Source organism: Quercus robur, chromosome 8, assembly GCF_932294415.1.
Source record: "Quercus robur chromosome 8, dhQueRobu3.1, whole genome shotgun sequence".
In the NCBI taxonomy this organism is placed as follows: domain Eukaryota; kingdom Viridiplantae; phylum Streptophyta; class Magnoliopsida; order Fagales; family Fagaceae; genus Quercus; species Quercus robur.
This window is the reverse complement of record NC_065541.1, coordinates 385,001-403,972: the sequence shown is the minus strand read 5'-3', so window position 1 is coordinate 403,972 and position 18,972 is coordinate 385,001. Positions and strand designations below refer to the sequence as shown.

The window sequence follows — 18,972 nt, the reverse complement described above, 5'->3', positions numbered from 1 at the left end:
AGAGAGCTGGGAAAGCAGTCTGTGTGTATTAGGCGTGGCAGAGAGCTGGGATTTGTGATATATTTGAGAGTTATGGAAAGTTGAGACAGTTGGGTTAGTTGGAGTAATTTAATTGGAGCTCGAGTTTAGCAAACCCGAGTTCCAACTTTTAAAAAATTTTACCTGTCTGGAACTCGAGTTTGCTAGACTCGATTTCCAAGCGAGTAAACTGGAACTCAAGTTTGCTAAGCTCGAGTTCCATGTGGATTTTTTTTTTTTTTTTTAAAAATTCCACGTCAGATTTATGTTGGTCGGACCTCGAGTAGTAAAATTGATTTTTGAGGTGGAACTCAAGTTTGCCAAACTTGAGTTCCAAAATCAGTCTAACTAACTAAATACTTTCACGCACATGCTATTCACCAAAATATTTCCTAAAATCGTACTATTTAGCAAATTCTGTCATAACTCGAGTCTTAGAAACTTGAGTTCTGTGGAACTCGAGTCTTTACGCACCTAAGCAACCTAGCAACATAAATGCAACTCAAAGAAGCAACAAAATGAAAACAACGATGCAACAAAAACAACCAATCAAGAGAAGCAACAATGGAGCAACGAAGCAACCCCCACGGTACGGACTGAACCTAGGTGGCAAAGGCTCCAAGCGAGGGAAATTGGCTCGAACTAAACTTGTCCACTTTGGATTCTCAGTCACTCTCTCTCTAAACAAGATTTGTAGAAACCCTAGCATTTGGGTTTTGGGTATTTTCTGAATTTTTATTTTGGGTTTTAAGAAATAAAATCGGATTCTCACTCTCTTTCTCTCTCTCTCTCTCTCTAAACCAGATTTGAACTAGAGCCTTTGGGTTTTGGGTATTTTCTAAATTTTTGATTTGCTACCGTGAACTTAGGACTAAAAAGCTCGAGATGTTAGTTTTCTAAATAATTTGAAGATGTTACTAACTAACGAAATTGTTTAAAAATGAGCATTATCTAGAAAGAAAAAAAAATCCAGTTTTTCCGTTTGATTTCGTCAAATGCACTGTTAGTTTCATTTATTTTTTAAAAAAATTTCTCCATTAAAAAATCCATAAGAATTAGCAGAAAAATTATATTTTGAAGAAACAAAAGTTATAAAAATATAAATCGTAATCGCTCTCAGTTCTCTTCTTCTCTTTCTATAATCTGAATCTCTATCTCTCTCTCTCTAGGCCGGATCCAGGGAGCTCCATTCCAAGCTTCGTTCAATGCCGACCACCAAGCTCAGCCGCTCGCTACTTCTCACCGGTCACTGTCCGACTAATGTTGCTTGGCGGTAGTCAAGTTTACTGTCCGACTATTGTTTGTGTTCAGCTATAATTCCACGGCTGGGCTGTTGTGTTTGGTTGGTTTCAGAGTTTTTTGGATTTGGTGAACAACCCGACGAGGTGAGGTGAGGTGAGCTATCTCTCTTATCTGATCTGGGTCTCCTTGGACTCTCTCTTTCTCTTAACTAGCGAATGTGTTTCATTGCGCTGGAACTGTTGTGTTTCTGGGATTTTTTTTTTTTTAATAATTAAATTAGTTTTTTGCATTTTTCAATTAAAAAAAAATGAAGAAAAAAAATTTACTTAACGGTAGACCATAACGGAAGTTTTACGTTAATTTTTAGAAATATGGGTGGGTGGTGAAAAAATGTGTGAATATACCTATAACGTTGTTTACTGAAACTGCTGATCTAGTGACGCTATCCAACAGCCCTGGGTTGTTGCTTTTGAGATTAAAGTGGGTCTATCTCTATTTTCCATCACTCTTATCAGATTCAGATAAAAGAAAATCTTCTCTCACAGTTTCTCAGAAATGGGTTTCTATTCCCCAACCATGTAAGCAACTCTCTCTCTCTCTCTCTCTGCGTCCCTTCTATGTTTTTGTCAAGTTGCAATTTTTGACAAAGTAATTTGGTTTTCTTGCAGTGTGATTTGCCCTTCAAGCTTCTTCACACACTTGGCTTCGAAGTCTAGCTTTCCCACCAGACCTTTCTTTCCTCCTAAAACAAAATGCTTCTCAAAAAAGTTCCACGTGGCGTGCTCTACTTCTCCTTCTGGTATGTTTTCTTTGCTTTTCTTTCTCTACTATATATATTTGTGTGTATACTTTAGGTTATGGTACTCTGCCTGATAATGGGTAATTCTGCATTTTTGTTTGTTTCAATTGGTGAACATGTTATAGTTTGCAATGGGTTTTGATGGGCACACAGAAATTAAATTAGTAATGCCCACAATCCTAAGTTACAGTTTTCTATTTACTTGTTTGGAAATGTATATTATATACGAGGCTTTTTGTGCTTTGTCATTTAAAATTGATAAACTACTATTTATTTCAAAAGCTTAAGCTATTAGGAAAATGTAAATTTAATCATTTAATCGCTATTTAAACACAATAACTCTCTCCTCAGGTGTGGGGGATACGTGGGATTAAATTTTTTATTTTTTATTTTTTATTTTTATAATTGGAGGTGGAGTGGAGATAGGATTCAAATTTCAAACTCAAAGCTACTTGCTATACCGTAATAAATTACCAGTTGTCCCAAAAACTTAAGTTGTTAGAAAACGATGAATTTAATAATTTAACCTTTATTCTAACAAGAATATTGCCAAAAGTTTTAGCTAAATGTATGTAGCTTCTTCCCTCTGACTGAGCTACGAACAACATTATGATTTTGAGTCCATCCCTTCAAAGGATGTAACAAATCGGAATAACTTAATTTTAGTACTACACACCTACCCACTCACACCCTGAAGCAGAAAAACTGGTTCATAACTCTTTCTATTTAGTTCTAACTCACTTTTTAGATAAGATGGGCGTATCCAAGCACTAGAAACAGTAGTAGAAACAAAGCAGCTGGAGCAGCCCATAAGCAGTAGTTAGTTGACCTTTTCCATTTCAGGATGACTTTTAGGGTCACATGTATTCTATGCTTAGGCTGACTGCTCAAGATAAAATACTTCATATGACTTTGGTGGAATTAGATGTACCAAATCAATGTTCTTAAACCATAAGTTTTTGTTAAGTTCTCTGCAATAATAGCAATGATGGCTGTTATGAAAATATGCATTCTTTTATGCGGAATATGTATTCCTTTAATTTATTAGGCTACCTGACATAAGGGATTTCTTGTATTACACTTATATTCTTTTATGCTATATGATAAATGAAGATCATTCATAAAGTTGCCTTGGAGCCTGTTTTAATATTACACTTGCTGGTTTTACTTGTACCTGCAAATATTTTTATGTTGTCAACCCTGCTCTTGTAGTCTTATGGAATTCTTGGTACATCCGCTACTACGGAGCCCATGACAAAGGATTTGCCATCTGTTAATTTAACCTTCTTTTCCTTTCTTCCCCCTCATTTGAAAATTACCTATATCTGTTGGATTATTATGATATTTTCCCAATGTTTTGGACTCCATGTTTGAACATAAATAGATCATCTTTTTTTATCTGTTTCTTAACCTTGATGTTTTGGGGACGTGTAAATTTTTTTCCTTTGAGAATCAAGTATGCTATTGTACCATTGAATATTACTTGATGTTTGGACTCCATGATTTGAGATATGCGGAGGTCTTCATTTGACCCTCTTATGTTATTTATTTATATTTCCAGATCCTATTTTGGTTAAGGCTGCAAGAGGAGATCCTGTAAATCGACCTCCAGCATGGATGATGCGCCAGGCAGGAAGGTATATGGCTGTTTATAGAAAGCTTGCAGAGAGATATCCATCCTTTAGAGAGAGGTCAGAAACAACTGATCTCATTGTAGAAATCTCTTTGCAGCCTTGGGAAGCTTTCCATCCTGATGGAGTTATTATTTTCTCTGACATACTTACCCCTCTACCTGCCTTTGGTGTCCCATTTGACATAGAAGAAGTAAGGGGTCCTGTTATCCAGTCACCGATTTATTCTGAAGAGGGATTGAAGTCTCTGCATCCCATTGACTTAGAAAAACTTCATTTTGTGGGGGAATCCCTTAGGATATTGCGCCAGGAGGTACTTTCTATACTCATTCATGCCTAGAAAGAATAACAATTGTGCTGTTTGGCATTTGTTTTACATGTAAATTATGATAGAAGTGCAGTATCTCTCTTTAGTCTTGCTCCTGTAATTTATTTTATTATTTATTCTTTTGGGTAGGTTGGTGGGAACACTGCTGTTTTAGGTTTTGTAGGAGCACCTTGGACAATAGCTACATATATAGTGGAAGGGGGTACAACACGCACATATACAACCATAAAGACCATGTGCCATACTGCACCACATGTATTGAGGGCCCTTCTTTCTCATTTGACACGGGCAATATCAGACTACATTGTATTCCAAGTGGAATCTGGGGCTCATTGCATACAAATTTTCGACTCATGGGGTGGACAACTACCGCCTGATATGTGGGAACGCTGGTCAAGGCCTTATATTGAAGAGGTAAATTGGAATGAATGGTTTCACCATTCACTGCTGTAGTTGTGGATGACATTGATTATTTTAATCTGGGCACTATAAAACTTTTCTTAAACTGTGCACCATGATATTGGGACTTCCTGTTAACAATTTGCTTCACAGTGCACTATGCATAGCTTTATTCCCTCCCCCCCCCCCCCCCCCCTCCCCTCCCCCCCACCCTTTTCTCTTTTTATTGTATTGATCTACTTCTACTTGACTTACTGTCTTACCCTAAAAATTTAAAAATATTATTTTTCTACTTGGTTTGCCACGATATGCAAAGGTGTGAATTTTCAAGTCAAGTTTCTTGCATAGTTAGTGTGTCATGTATAGAATTTTAGATACTGTGAAAATTGCAGAGCACAATTTTGTAACATGCGAAGAGTGACTCATAGACCAAGCACATCATTTTCACCTATCTGTCATTGCCTTCTCACTTATCATTTTGATGAAATATTGCTGTACACGTTATGTCTACATGCTATATTCTTGACAAAATTGCAGGATTTCAACCGCTTTAGGGTTTTGTTTTTTGTTTATTTTCTTTTTTTGTATGTGTGTGTGTTCTGGAGAGCAGAGCATGATTTGTGTAAGTTTTCACATTTTCTTATTTTTCCTTGGTATTAATTGTTTTTCTGAAAGTGCAGATTGTAAGTATAGTGAAGAGCAAATGTCCTCAAACACCACTTGTTCTATACATTAATGGAAATGGTGGTCTTCTTGAGCGTATGAAAGGAACTGGCGTTGATGTGATTGGGCTTGACTGGACAGTGGACATGGAAGATGGAAGGAAACGATTGGGTAAGGAGGTCAGTGTACAAGGCAACGTTGACCCTGCTTGCTTATTTTCTCCTCTTCCTGCCCTGACAGAAGAAATTGAAAGGTTTGTGACAAAAGTTTCTAATAAAAATTTCTGTCACCTGCAATTCATACCCTCCTTTGCTAAATCTTGTCAAATTAGATAAAATTTGCAAGTTTTAATTAAGTTTAATAGACGTTTGACCAAAAATCTGACTGTTTACTTGAAATGAATCATGTCCTAAATCCTAATACATAGAAAATTTAAGTCCTTTAAAATGACAAGTGGATTGCTAGAATCAGACTTAAAAACAAACAAGATATCAAGAAAAGGAGAAAACTCTTCAAAATTAAAACCGTAACCCTAGCCAAATTTGGGGTTTAAGCGAAACTTGACCAAACGACCTCTAAAGGGCGTGAGCCACATATCATTCAAAAGCTTCTATGTGCTTGCCACGGAGACTTTCCTCTTTGCTGTTTATTGCCTAAGATTATATAGATTTTGTAATTTTTCTATTCAATCAAGAAGTAAGAGTTGGATAGATATGTCTTGTCAGGGAAATTGGTTAGGAATGGAGTTATTATTCCACAGAGATGATAAAGATTTCCAATGGTTTGAAAATATCCTAATTGGAACATCTAAATGACACTTACTTACCTGAGTCTCTGCATGAGCTGGTTGAGTCTTTCTTCTTATAGTCAAAATTACTTGTGTAACAAGAAGAACATGGGTATCATTTTCTAACAAAATTACCAGGTGTGACTCTGAAACTTAAAGAATTTTGATTTAATTTATGTATCTATTAAAGCATATGGCTTTGGTGGCAGTTGACATGTACGAGGTGTCTGACATGACATGAAGTGAATCATGCACTTTTTTTTTTTTTTTTGTCAAATTGACATGCACTTTTGGTTCTTGTTGAAATTAAACTTAAAATTGACTTTGGAACTTTCATAATAGTATTTAACTGATAGATTTTGATTTTGATTTTTATTTTTTGGGGCCAGGGTTGTGAAATGTGCAGGTCAAAGGGGACACATTCTAAATTTAGGACATGGCGTTCTTGTTGGGACGCCTGAAGAAGCTGTTGCACATTTTTTTGAAGTTGCAAGAAGCTTGAAGTTTGATACACTTTATCAAAATCAAACAGTAGACTCTAAATTGGTAGTTTGAGGACAATATTCATTAAGCACAAGCAAGCTATTTTGTTTTCACTACCACATTCCTGTAAACATGCATGCTTAATCTCAATTTAGCTTTGTTTTGTTTTGTAGTAGAGGAGGGGCTTTCCTAAAAGCTTTGAGATTGTGTACATTTTTTTTTTTTTTTTTTTTTTTTTGTGTGTGTGAGCTAACTAGTTAAAATCAGTTGTATCTGTAATTTATGATTAATTTATTCAATGAATTAATAAATTATTAATTTTTGGTCAGTGTACCTGTACATTTACCATTTTCTTCGAGCATCACAAATTTAATACATGCGGGCTGCTTTGGCATCTGCAATCAGAGGATATATTTTAAATTAATCCCTTTTCTAAATATTATAATGGAATTCAAGAAATAGTTGTGATCAAATTTTTTTTTTTTAAAAAGGCTACATATATGATATGAAATAATGAAAGTGCAATTGTGGCGACATTATGTGTAGGGAGGGAGTAATAGTGTGAATGAAGTAAATCAAACATATGAAAAGGGAATACAACGATGTAGTAATTTGCAAGAAGAAGTGAGGAAACACAAAGTTGAGATCATAAATATGTCATCATGAACGAACCTCTTTAAAAACAAAAGATCTGAGCATAAGGGAAAAATGATGGTTATTACAAAAGTGTTTGCTACAGGGTTGTTTTTTTTATTTTGAAAATTGCTGCAGGGTTGTTTTCTTTCTTTCCAACCACTTTGATAAATGTCAACGGCGCCGCGCATTGCAGTTGTATCGCAAAGTCGCAGCCACGTCATATTTTATTTTTACTGTTCAACGTAGGGAATAATTTACCCATAATAATAATAATAATAATAATTACTTAATTAATAAAAAGTAAAGCCCAATATATTTACTTGCACAGTGACAGTACAACGACGCTTTAAGTAGTAGGCTGATTTGCTTCAAAATGCGCCGTGGAAGGGACAAATTCTATTCATCATCTATATATATATATATATATATATATATATATATGTCTCTAATTGGTAATTACATTACAGGGAGTTGCTTCCCTTCCTAGAGAAAAAGAGATTCTTAGTATTGTGGAGTGAGTCGAGGTCATATATGTTTGTTTGGACCAAAAAAAAAAGCTAACTTTTGTGCAAACCAACAATGCACGGAACGTTTAAAAAAAAAAAAAAAAAAAAAAAAAAAAAAAAAAAAAAAAAAAAACATGGAACGGAGGAATTACTAATAATTAAGAATAATAATTTTGTTCCTTTTAAGAGTATTCACATAAAATATGTGAAAAATGCTAAACCCGAATTTTAGCTCTCGTTCCCTTAAAATATCATCCACATTAAGTATGCTATTCTTAAAATTTTTGATATCTTCGCTACAGTGGAGTGTCATTTTTGACACCCTATTGTAGCAAGTTGCTAGATTTTTTTTTTTTTTTAAGTTTTTTTTCTCTCTCTCTCTCTCTCTCTCTCTCTCTCTCTCTCTCTCTCTCTCGTGCTGTGCCTCTCTCCACTGCTTTCCTCTCTCTCTCTCTCTCTTTCTCCTTCTCTATGCCTCCCCATCTCTTTTTGACTCTTGATCTCCACTTTAACAACGATGAGTGACATGACGACAAGGATGGCACCACTGTCGCCATTTTTTCAAGGCCCTTGTCAAAGGTGTCGTGGACATGTTCCCTGTTCGTGGCTTCCATAGATAGTGCCACGTTGGACATGAGACGCTCCGGGTGTGGCTAGGTTTTGCTGGGTTGATGGGGCGTTTGCTGGTTATGGGTGTGGGTTGATTCCATGGTGTATGTTGATTTGTGGGTGTTGGGTTGATTCGATGGTGTGGGTTGATTTGTGGGTGTTGGGTTGATTTCGTGGCGTGGGTTGATTTGTGGGTGTGGGTTGATTGATTCGGTGGTTGGTTGTAGTGGTTTGTTGTGGGTTGTGCCGTGGGTTGTCAATCTCTCTCTCTGGTGGGTGTGGGTTGATTGATTCGGTGGTTGGTTGTGGGTGGTGGCTTGGGTGGTGATATTGAGTGGGTGGTGGCTGGCGGTGGTCATGAGAGGTGGGTTGGTTGTTTTTGCTTGGAGAAAAGAGACACACAAAGAGAAAAAGAGAGAAAGAGATGTCTCATAGAGACAAAAAAAAAAAAGAATTATAAATAATAAATAAATAATATTTTAATGAAGTAGTAAAAAAAATAAAACCTTTGGTATTGGATGAATAATAAAGTGGAGTGTTTAATAATAGTTCCTTTTAACCAAAAAAAAAATAAAAAATAAAAAATGGAAAACGGTGGGGGTGGGGGTGGGGGGAAGAAAACGAGGCAAAGAAAGAGTACGATTTAGTTTTAGGAATGAAAGTGATCTCAATAAATTAAAATAGAATAGAAATGTCAATGATCTCGATCTCGATCTCGTCTCTTTTTGTCTCAATCTTTTGTTTCATTGAAAAGCAGAAATCCCTCCCAATGACTTAGAAAGAAAGAAAGAAAGAAAGAAAATGCCAGGAGTTGTAGAAGAAGAAGAGTACAGTGATGATACTCATCTTCTCCGATCAACCAACGACCATGATCATGAAGGCGTCGTAGTCGTCCTCGACATCGAACAACAACAACAACCCTACGCCGCCTTCTCATCTCCCTCCTCCTCTTCTTCTTCCAAACCTCGTCGCCACAGTTTCAAGCGCCTCCTCGATAGAACCATTTCTTCTTCTTCTTCTGTAAGAGACAGAGACAGAGACAGAGACAGAGACAGAGATCCTGTTGTTGTTGATGCGGATCCTAACGATGATGCAGTTCTAACCGACGCTGGTGCACCTCCCGAATGGGTTTTACTCCTCTTGGGTTGCCTTCTCGGCCTCGCCACGGGTCTCTTCGTCGCCGCTTTCAACAAAGGTGTCCACGTCATCCACGAATGGGCCTGGGCCGGTACTCCCAGCGAAGGTGCCGCTTGGCTCCGATTGCAGCGCCTCGCCGACACCTGGCATCGTATTCTCTTGATTCCTGTCACCGGTGGTGTTATCGTTGGGATGATGCATGGTTTGCTTGAGATTTTGGACCAAATCAGACAATCCATTTCCAATTCCAACAAATCCAAATCCCAAAGGCAAGGTTTTGATTTCGTTGCTGCTGTTTTCCCCACCATTAAGGCGATTCAAGCTGCTGTCACTTTAGGTACTGGTTGTTCTTTGGGTCCTGAGGGTCCAAGTGTCGATATTGGCACATCCTGCGCTAAGGGTTTCTCTGTTATGATGGATAATAGCAGTGATAGGGAATTGGCTCTTCTTGCTGCTGGTGCTGCTGCTGGCATTGCTTCTGGTATTCTTCATTCCTTTTCCAATTCTTTATTATTATGAATGGATTTGTCAACACCCTTGGTGTTTCCAACTTCAAATCTTTCCTCACCCATTGTAACTATCAATCAAATTATGAGTGGATACAATTTAGGGCAATTGCAATTCAGTCACTTTATTATGAATAGGATCATCAAATATAGAGCAATCATGAATTTAGTCACTTTATTATGAATGGATACAATTTAGGGCACACTATGATTTTAAATTTTTAATCCCTTAAATCTGCTAGGATTCTTCAATTTTGTTAGTGAACCATTGATTGTGTCAATTCAATCCTTGGAAGTCTTGAAAGGGGTTTCATTCTTACTCCTGCTGACATTGCTTTTAAAAATCAAGTAATAAAAACCTATAGTTAACTTTGATCTTTACTAACATGAGAAGCAAAGAGTTCAAAGAAGGCAAGGTTTGTATGATTATTGCTCTAGGAAAATTGATCTGTGGAGCTTTTGCATTAAAACTTTTGTGATATAGAGCTTTGACTAAGAATCTCTTCACCGTTCTGACTGTTTGGAAAAATTATAGTGAATAGTGCTCTAAAGATCTGAATTTCTAAAGCATGTACACTAGTTCAATTTTCCTAAAAGCTCTAAATTTCAGCTTTTCTGTGTAAAATTTTAAGAGTATAAAGCTCTTTTTAGTGGGTTACCATACGCTTCATTTTTAGCTCTAAAATTTCTGTAAGCCTCTACTCAACACAGAGCTAGGCAGAGCCTTTGGCAATTAGCTTTGCCAACAAGTTAGGGTAAGTGTAACTTTGAATCTTTTTGGAGGCTTTAGGGATTAAATTGAGATGTTTGGTAGTTAAAGGACAAACGTAAACTCAGACTGACATGATTCAAGGACCAACTAGTAGTTTGGCCTACAATTTAACTACTAGAAATTTATGTAATTAGGGTTGCAATCAGTGTAATCTTGGTACATGCAAGTTTAGTGCAACATTTTTTTTTTTTTTTTGAAGTAGATACCATATAAGGTTTCTGCATATAATTCCATGTTTTCATGTTATAACTTAAATGGTTAATACTCTTTTAAAATTCTTTCTGCCAGGTTTTAATGCAGCAGTTGCTGGTTGTTTCTTCGCAATTGAAACTGTGTTAAGGTCTAACAAAGCAGAGAACTCTCCTCCATTTACAACTGCGATGATAATATTGGCCTCTGTCATCTCATCAACTGTATCAAATGTTTCACTTGGGACACAATCAGCTTTCACAGTGCCTACATATGATTTGAAATCTGCTGCTGGTTAGATAATCATACCCTCATTTTTTACCCTCCTCTCAGTATACACTATACACTTGCTTATATGTGCATGTGAGTTTTCTACAGGTGTTTTTCTGAAAGGAGAAGCATAAGTATTTGTTTTGTGTTTTCATTTTTTTTATTAGGATGAATACACAGTTATTCTTATCCAGAGAAAAGAAATGGTGTTGTGGGGGGGGGGGGGGGGGGGGGGTGGGGAACCCAGCTTGACTTGAACAATAAACCTTGTTTTCAGGAGTCACCAGAGATTCAGTCAAAGAACTTAAGGTTCTTCCCAAAAAATAAAGCATTAGAAGTTACTCAAGATTCCATTCCTTTTAATATGATATTTATACATGTAGGCTATTCCTGTTTGTGTACCCATATTCTACTTTTTGCTTCTTGCATTATCCCTTTATGAATTGTTACTGATATGGACATCTTCATATAAAATTGGGTGTGGTGCAAATACCGCTGCCTCAAGATGTCATGTAGGTGTAGTTGAAACCTTATATAGTCTCTTTCAAATTTTGGTCTATGCTAAGAAGCATGTTGGTCACTTTTGTTTCGTTATTTTAGAACTTCTGATATTTCTTTAGAGCAATGCGTCTAACTTTACATGAAGCAACATGCTGCCTTTGCATTTGTATATTATTGTGTTTTAAGTGTATCTGTGTATGCATGCATGGATGTCATTGTTATGCAAATAAAAAAATTCTGATAGTTCCAGGCAGTTTGTCGTTTATGGTGCTAGGTACTATAAAGTAACTATTCTTATAAAAATCAAATATGAGTAGTTAAATAAAAAAATAAAAAACATCCAATAAAGTAACATGGGTACTAGGAAAGATAAAACAATGGGTGAACACATCCGCTTGAAGGTGGTGGGGGTGTACCTACCGAGAAAAAGATGTATTGAAGTTGCTTCATATGGTTTTATGATGTGTAACAGAGATCAATATATGCACAAATAAGAAAAAGTGATTTGATTCAATTTGAAGTTGTTAAATTACCGATTGTTCCAAAAGCTTAAACTATTAGGAAATGTTGAATTTAATTATTTAATCATAGTTCTAACACTCCACCTTGTGTGGGCCTAAACTTCCCCTTGATAAATGGGGTCCAACATGTGGGATTTTTAATATTTTAAATAGGAGGTAGAGTAAATATAGGGATTGAACTCAGGATCTCCTGCTCTGATACCATGATAAATTATCGATTGTCCCAAAATTAAGTTATTAGGAAATGATGAATTTAATCATTTAACCATAGTTCTAACAGAAGTAAAGGGCAGGGAGGCAATAATGAAAAAAAAAAGGCCCGAGTAGTAAAGAAGCACGAGATAAATAGACATGTGATAGAGAATATTAACTTCACTAGAATAGATTGGCTGAAAGAGGATACATCAGGTAGCTTTTCCCAATTACCCCTGTCCTATTTTGTTTGTCCACCTTTCCCTTTTGAGATGTCCCATAATATATACTACTTTCCAAAATCCATGCACACATGTCTAATTTTTGTATTGCCATGCAGAACTACCTTTGTACCTGATATTGGGCATGCTATGCGGTGTTGTCAGTGTAGTCTTCACTCGCTTGGTTACTTGGTTCACAAATTTCTTTGACTTCATCAAAGAAAAATTTGGCCTTCCTGCTGTTGTGTGCCCTGCTTTAGGTGGTTTAGGAGCTGGAATAATAGCTCTTAAGTATCCTGGAATACTGTACTGGGGTTTCACAAATGTTGAAGAGATTCTACGTACTGGGAATTCTGCTTCAGCTCCTGGAATCTGGCTGTTAACTCAATTATCAGCGGCCAAAGTTGTGGCCACAGCTCTGTGCAAGGGGTCTGGACTTGTAGGTGGACTTTATGCACCAAGTTTGATGATTGGTGCTGCTGTTGGTGCTGTATTTGGTGGCTTAGCTGCAGAACTTATCAATTCGGCAATTCCAGGAAATGCCGCTGTTGCCCAGCCACAGGCATATGCTCTGGTAAAATTTTCCTTCATAACTGGCTCATCTTAATTCGGCAAGTATTAACTGCAGTTTTTCTCACTCCCTCTTACAATTTTTTATTTGATTCTGTGAAAATTGATTTAATACTTTCTAACATGTATTGCAGGTAGGAATGGCTGCTACATTAGCTTCTGTTTGTTCAGTACCCTTGACATCAGTCCTTCTCCTGTTTGAGTTGACAAAAGATTACAGGATATTGCTTCCTCTCATGGTAATTCTTGCTTGATAGTTACTGCATATATAATAGGTCTAAAAGGCAGCATGGTATTAACCATATCACCTGAAGGAAATGTTAGCTGCTTTTGCTTTCTCAACTAGATTGTAATTCTCAGAATTTGTTGGTTACATACCTTGGCTTTAGTTAATTACAGTCCATCACACATTTCTTCAGTATGCTGCATTCTGAAAAAGCATTACTGTTTTTTTCTCCAATGTTGTCGGACAGTGTATCACCCTACATTTATCTTGACATTTTTGGCCTGAGAAAAATGCATTGCTCTTTCATAGCAGAGTATAATAAATTCTCCAAAAGTACTCCTTTAATTCTTGCAGCTGCTTCAGTTTCTGAAACAGTAAGGGATGGCATAACAGCCATATGAAGATAATATTATGCAAAGCTCTGGTAGCTTGAAATGGAAATCTTCTTCTCCTTCTTATACGAAGATGTAGAATTCTCCATATCTTTCTGCAATATTGGGATTAGGCTCTATTGTTGCTTTATTGTTGTTGATGAGTAGATTTTCATTACTTTGGGTATTATTGTAATATGGATGTCTACAATTTTATAATGCTTGATTTTACCCTCTGTTCCTGTGAATTTTGCAATTAGGGCGCTGTTGGATTAGCAATATGGGTTCCCTCTGTGACAAACCAGGGCAAGGACAGTAAAGCATCTGATGCACGGAGTTCAGTGAGAGGTTATGCTTCTCTTTCACTTGCTGATGACAAAGATGATGGAGGTGATTTAGAACTTTCTGTTATAGAAAATGGTGCAGATATTGAGGCATTGGATAAGCTTCTGGAAAAACTGGAGGTTTAATTATTTTTCCTTTCTCAACTGATATTTGTATTTGCTATTTTATCTATTTATTTCATCAATGCTGTTTCTTATTGTAATGTTACACCTTGAGCATATTATTTGATATTATATATATTGCTTTTTATTTTTAACCTAACAGCATTAGTTTTACATCCCTAATTGTCAGGTTTCTCAGGCCATGTCAAAGAGTTGTGTCAAGGTTTCCTCGGAAATAACCTTGAAGGAGGCAAGAGATCATATGGATGATAACCAGCAAACTTGTGTACTGGTGGTTGATGAGGAAGGCCTTTTAGAGGGAATACTAACATGTGGTGACATTAGGCGGTATCTTTCTAAGAAGTCTAGTGACGATGCCAAAAGTGATTCAAGACATTTGGATGTATGTAATATGAAACTGTCTTTGTTGTTCTAAATTGTCATATTAATTTATTTAATTGGCTCATATGCATCTTTCTCTCTCTCTCTCTCTCTCTCTCTCTCACTCATGCACACACACAGGCGTACTCAGAATCGTTTTTTGTTTGTGCTAAATGGTCAAAGTTCAATTCCTATTGAAGCATTTGTTGTTGTTATTATTATTGTTTTTTCCTTCAAAATTTCTCATCATGGCTATATTTTGTGATGTATATATATTTTTTCTTTCTACTTTTAAGATAAATTTCTAGTTTTAATTAATTAATTAATTTTTTTACAACTTTTTGATGCACATTGTCAAATTCTTTGTAGGTGAGTGCATGTCTTGTTTCCTCTGTTTGTACTCGAGGTTTAAGCTATCGCGGGCGAGAGCGTGGACTTTTAACCTGTTATCCGGACACCAATTTGGCCGTTGCCAAGGAGTTAATGGAGGCCAAGGGCATCAAGCAGCTGCCTGTGGTTAAGCGGGGTGTGGAATCCAACAAAGAAAGGAAGCGAAGGATTATTGCTCTTCTTCATTATGATTCAATCTGGAACTGTCTCAGGTTCTCATTGATTTCAAAGTCTTGTCTTCTATGATTATATCCTTGTTTCCTATACTACATTTGATGCCTGATCCTGGTTTTAAATTATGATATACTAACAATGTTGCATTTATCTCATTCTTGTGGGGATTTTTTATTTTGTTTCTCAAAAGGAAAAAAAAAAAAAAAAAAAAAAAAAAAAAAAAAAAAAAAAAAAAAGAAGAAAGAAGTCTCTGGTGCTTTCCGAGCTCTTAGAGGTAACAATCTTTTGTCAAGAAACAGTGAAAGTAGATGATTGAGTGTATTAAAGTCATATAACTAAAAACATATATAAGAAATTGTCCCCTTCTTTTTTCCTCCTTTCCGATCAAACAATAGTAACCAACCAAACAGTTTCGACCAAACGATAGTAACTAGAAACCCAATTAACTGTTGGCATAGCCTGACCTTTCAAACTAATGTGTGTCTTGCATAGCCCATACTATTGGACCAATGGGTTCATTTTCAGTTCAATCATTCAATTTTGACATATAACAATACAATGGCAACAATAACAACAAACGTTTTTTCCTATCTCTTTTCGTTCTCTCGATTTGAATGAAATCACTCATTCTTACCTATCCCCCCCAAAAAAAAAAAAAAAAAAAAAATTCACTCATTCTCACTAGTGAATTAATTGCTCTCCTTTGCATATGGCCAAACCATCGCAAACGATTCTCTCTCATCTTTTCATCAATAGGAACCACCCTCATCTTTATGCTGATTTATTCATTTAGTATTCTATATTTCTTTGTATTCCTCTTGTTTACCTTAACTTCCTCCTTTTAGCTGTGCTCATTTTATGAACGTATTGCTTGATATGTGGGGTTTTCATGGGTTTTAAGACCCTTGAATTTTTTTTAAATGCCACGTGTCTCACATTTGACTTAAAATTGGAGAGTGGGAGGATTTCATCTTTTTTTTTTTTTTGGGGGTGGGGGGGAGGGCAATCGCATCCTCTTCAATCTTTGATCTTAGATATGGAAAGTAACTTTTGGTATCTCTAGACCATCAAGTTTTACAATTCCTTCATCTTCGTTTCTATTTATACTAAACTTGAACTGCATGTACTCTATTTTAGTCTTGATTAACTTGGAGTCTTTAGATTCTAAAGCATCCCTCCAAATCTCCAACTATCAATGTCTTGTTTCATCCACTAAAACTTTATTTTCTACAACAACAAAAATAGCAAGAAACTTCTTGAATTGATAACCTCATCCATAACCAATGCAAAATGCAAACCAATATGAACTTAATGCTAATCCTTAATACAAACCTATTGTGATATAAAATTTGCTTGTGATGCCTCCACCTGTTCTCACCCTACTCATAGAATTGTCTTACATATCCTAAATCAGCTTAATATCTTTTAGAGGTACTCTTGTTTTCTAGAACCTACAGCCTCTCTACCCTATCATATCCTTTGTTTAAATCAAAATAAAAATATTTTTATGGGCTTCTCTTTATTCCTTCATTAGATGTTTTAGCATGAAAATCGCTTCTGTTGCCAGTTTGTCTGGCATAAAACCAAATTGATTAACCAATATTGTTGCTTGTGTCTTAACCTATGTTCTATAACCCTCCTAAATTTTCTTAGCTCATTAACTTAATTTCATGGTAATTTGTGTATTTTTGAATATCTCCTTTGTTTTTGTATATAAGTATTGAAGTGCTTTTCTTCCATTTATTAGGTGTTTTGTTATTATAGATCGTATAGAAAAGGTTTGTCAACCATCCTACACCTGCATTACCTAAGCACTTCCAAATGTCAACGGGAATTTCATCATGCCTTATGGCTTTTCCCATCTTCATCCTCAAAGCATTATTTACCATAGTTGTAATAAAACCTTGAATAAACTTACAATTTCTAACCTCCTTTAGATTATTCAGTTCGCTTAAATTTTTTATATAGCTTCCATTTAAAAGTTTATCAAAATAAATCTTCCATCTCTCTTTAATCTCCATCTTTATTGCATTTTGCACCATTCAAGTCTCTTGTTTTTCTTTCGGTTGTCCTAGCATGTTTTATAGTTATAGATATATCTCTCTTGTTAATTTATCTTTTGCATGAATGTACTCATTCCACCCCCAAGTGGTCCAAGTCTGCTTAGTTGACTCTACGTCCTTCAGATTCTCTAAGTACTTTTTTTTTAAGTACTCTAAGTACTTCTTTAGCTACTCTTCTAATACAACTAGCCATTTCATTGATGCTACTTTTTAAGATTGCAACCTCGTGATTTTCTTTGATGCGAATTATGTTGATAAATTCTCTATTATGCCGATTTGCTAAAAATTACACAGGTCATTTGATGATAGATCATTGATACTTGGTACTGAAATCATCCAAATTATATATTCCAATTATTTTAAATAATGTTTCCTTGTTCTCTAGCATAATGGCCACTTCTTTTGGGCCCCATGCATGATGGGTCCAATATGAGGTGAATATTTTTTGTCGAACCTATTGGCCGCCTCCAGCCTGTTGTTCACATTAGTTGGTTTCTTGTGTATATAAACTTTGATGGGTTCATCTAGAGCTGGGATCTGGGAATGAAATGAGCATGTGTGCATTATATCCTCCCACGACATTAAAATGGAAAATTTTGGGGAGCAATAGATTCCAAATGGTCTTTCATTGCTACTTAGGTATATCTCTATTTAGGGCGCTGTTAGGCTGAGTGAAGATTCTAATTCTTTTCTTTCTTATTGTGGTTTGAAATTTTCTATTGTTGTTCTTTATTCCACGATTTATGATTTTTGCATCTAGTTTAACTTAGATTATTTGCTTTACTTGAGGTTGATATCTTTTGCGTGTGCAGAGAGGAGATTAATCGCAGAAATTCCATATATCAGCATAGAAAAGAGAACAATCAAGAGGTGCTGGTTACTAATGGTCATTGATGGGGTCATACAATTGATTGTCAGAGTTCCTTCAACTGCCCCTGCAAAAGAAAAGTTAAAAGTTGAAAGTGAGACCATGGCCATCATTTTTGTTTTGCTGGTTTTGGGCCTCCTAAGTCAGCGATATCCAAATATATATTCGCGAGTCTCTAACTTTGGGGGTTGAGATCTATTTTACAACAACTTTTTGCTGATATCCAAGATTCCTCAGTGTAATATAGAATTAGCGCTTTGTACATGCAAATTTCTATTACAATTCATATCTCAATGAAAAAGAAGAAGAGAAAATCTATTACAATTCGTGTCAGAAATGTAACTTGAGTGAAAAGAATAGGAAGCACAGTTTGAGTTGAATTTAAAAGTATTGAAGCAAGCGAAATTGGCCGACTTAAAGGCTGCTGTCGAAGACATTCCAACTATAATTTAGGCTTATATATTGGACTAGAGAATTGTGGACTGCCCATGCTCATTACAAAGGCGTTTTCATAGTAGAATATAATTATATATCATGGTTGTGTATGTCTGTTCTTTTTTACTCATTTATATGTATGTCTGCAAAAACTGCAATAAAAAGACATTTCTTTCCTCTCTTTTCAAGTTCTCCCTCCTCTTTTTTATTTTTTCGTTTTTAGTCTCGAGCACACAGTCGGGAAGTCTTGTAAAATGTTTACTAAAATGCAAATGACAGATACAGCCATGCAAGCTTTTTTGTGTGACAATAACAAGAAACTAAAGTAAGAAACAATCGCATTTGTAGAAATCTTCGTGACAAAATTGATGATAAAAAACACTGTTAGTGTCTGTTTGGGAACAACTAATTTAGCTTAAACTAAATTTTTTTTACTAAAAGTACGGTAGATAAAACTAAAAGATAGCTGAAATAGTACAGTGAAACCTATGAATAGTATTAAAAAATGTAACGAGATCTATAAATAGTAGCAAAAATAAACTGAATAGTAAAAAAAACTGACTTAAAAAGTTTTTAAGTCAATGCCAAACGCACACTTAGTTCGTGGAAGCTTGTAAGACTTTCCTGCTCATTAACTC

At 35.8% G+C, this 18,972-nt stretch overlaps 2 protein-coding genes across 2 annotated transcripts; both read left to right on the top strand.

The window, feature by feature from the left end:
- The first annotated feature begins 1,147 nt into the window (after positions 1-1,147).
- Positions 1,148-6,678, top strand: LOC126694070 (uroporphyrinogen decarboxylase 1, chloroplastic-like). The gene is made up of 7 exons (XM_050390101.1): positions 1,148-1,413; positions 1,776-1,838; positions 1,929-2,059; positions 3,621-4,003; positions 4,148-4,432; positions 5,098-5,333; positions 6,257-6,678. The coding sequence occupies exons 2-7, from the start codon at positions 1,816-1,818 to the stop codon at positions 6,420-6,422; spliced, it is 1,224 nt and encodes a 407-aa protein (XP_050246058.1). The 5' UTR covers positions 1,148-1,413; positions 1,776-1,815; the 3' UTR covers positions 6,423-6,678.
- A 2,027-nt stretch (positions 6,679-8,705) lies between these two features.
- On the top strand, positions 8,706-18,318 carry LOC126694068 (chloride channel protein CLC-f). Its single transcript, XM_050390099.1, has 8 exons — positions 8,706-9,719; positions 10,805-10,999; positions 12,530-12,984; positions 13,115-13,219; positions 13,838-14,041; positions 14,214-14,426; positions 14,774-15,006; positions 17,844-18,318. Exons 1-8 carry the CDS (start codon positions 8,903-8,905, stop codon positions 17,923-17,925), a joined length of 2,304 nt encoding a protein of 767 aa, XP_050246056.1. The 5' UTR covers positions 8,706-8,902; the 3' UTR covers positions 17,926-18,318.
- The last annotated feature ends 654 nt before the right edge of the window (positions 18,319-18,972 follow it).

Coding starts and splice junctions, on each gene's coding strand:
- LOC126694070 (XM_050390101.1), top strand. CDS start 1,816: ATGGGTTTCTATTCCCCAACCAT. Junction 4,004..4,147: donor TTAGGATATTGCGCCAGGAG/GTACTTTCTATA, acceptor TCTTTTGGGTAG/GTTGGTGGGAACACTGCTGT. Junction 4,433..5,097: donor CAAGGCCTTATATTGAAGAG/GTAAATTGGAAT, acceptor CTGAAAGTGCAG/ATTGTAAGTATAGTGAAGAG.
- LOC126694068 (XM_050390099.1), top strand. CDS start 8,903: ATGCCAGGAGTTGTAGAAGAAGAAGAGTACAGTGATGATACTCATCTT. Junction 9,720..10,804: donor TGCTGCTGGCATTGCTTCTG/GTATTCTTCATT, acceptor TCTTTCTGCCAG/GTTTTAATGCAGCAGTTGCT. Junction 13,220..13,837: donor GGATATTGCTTCCTCTCATG/GTAATTCTTGCT, acceptor TTTTGCAATTAG/GGCGCTGTTGGATTAGCAAT.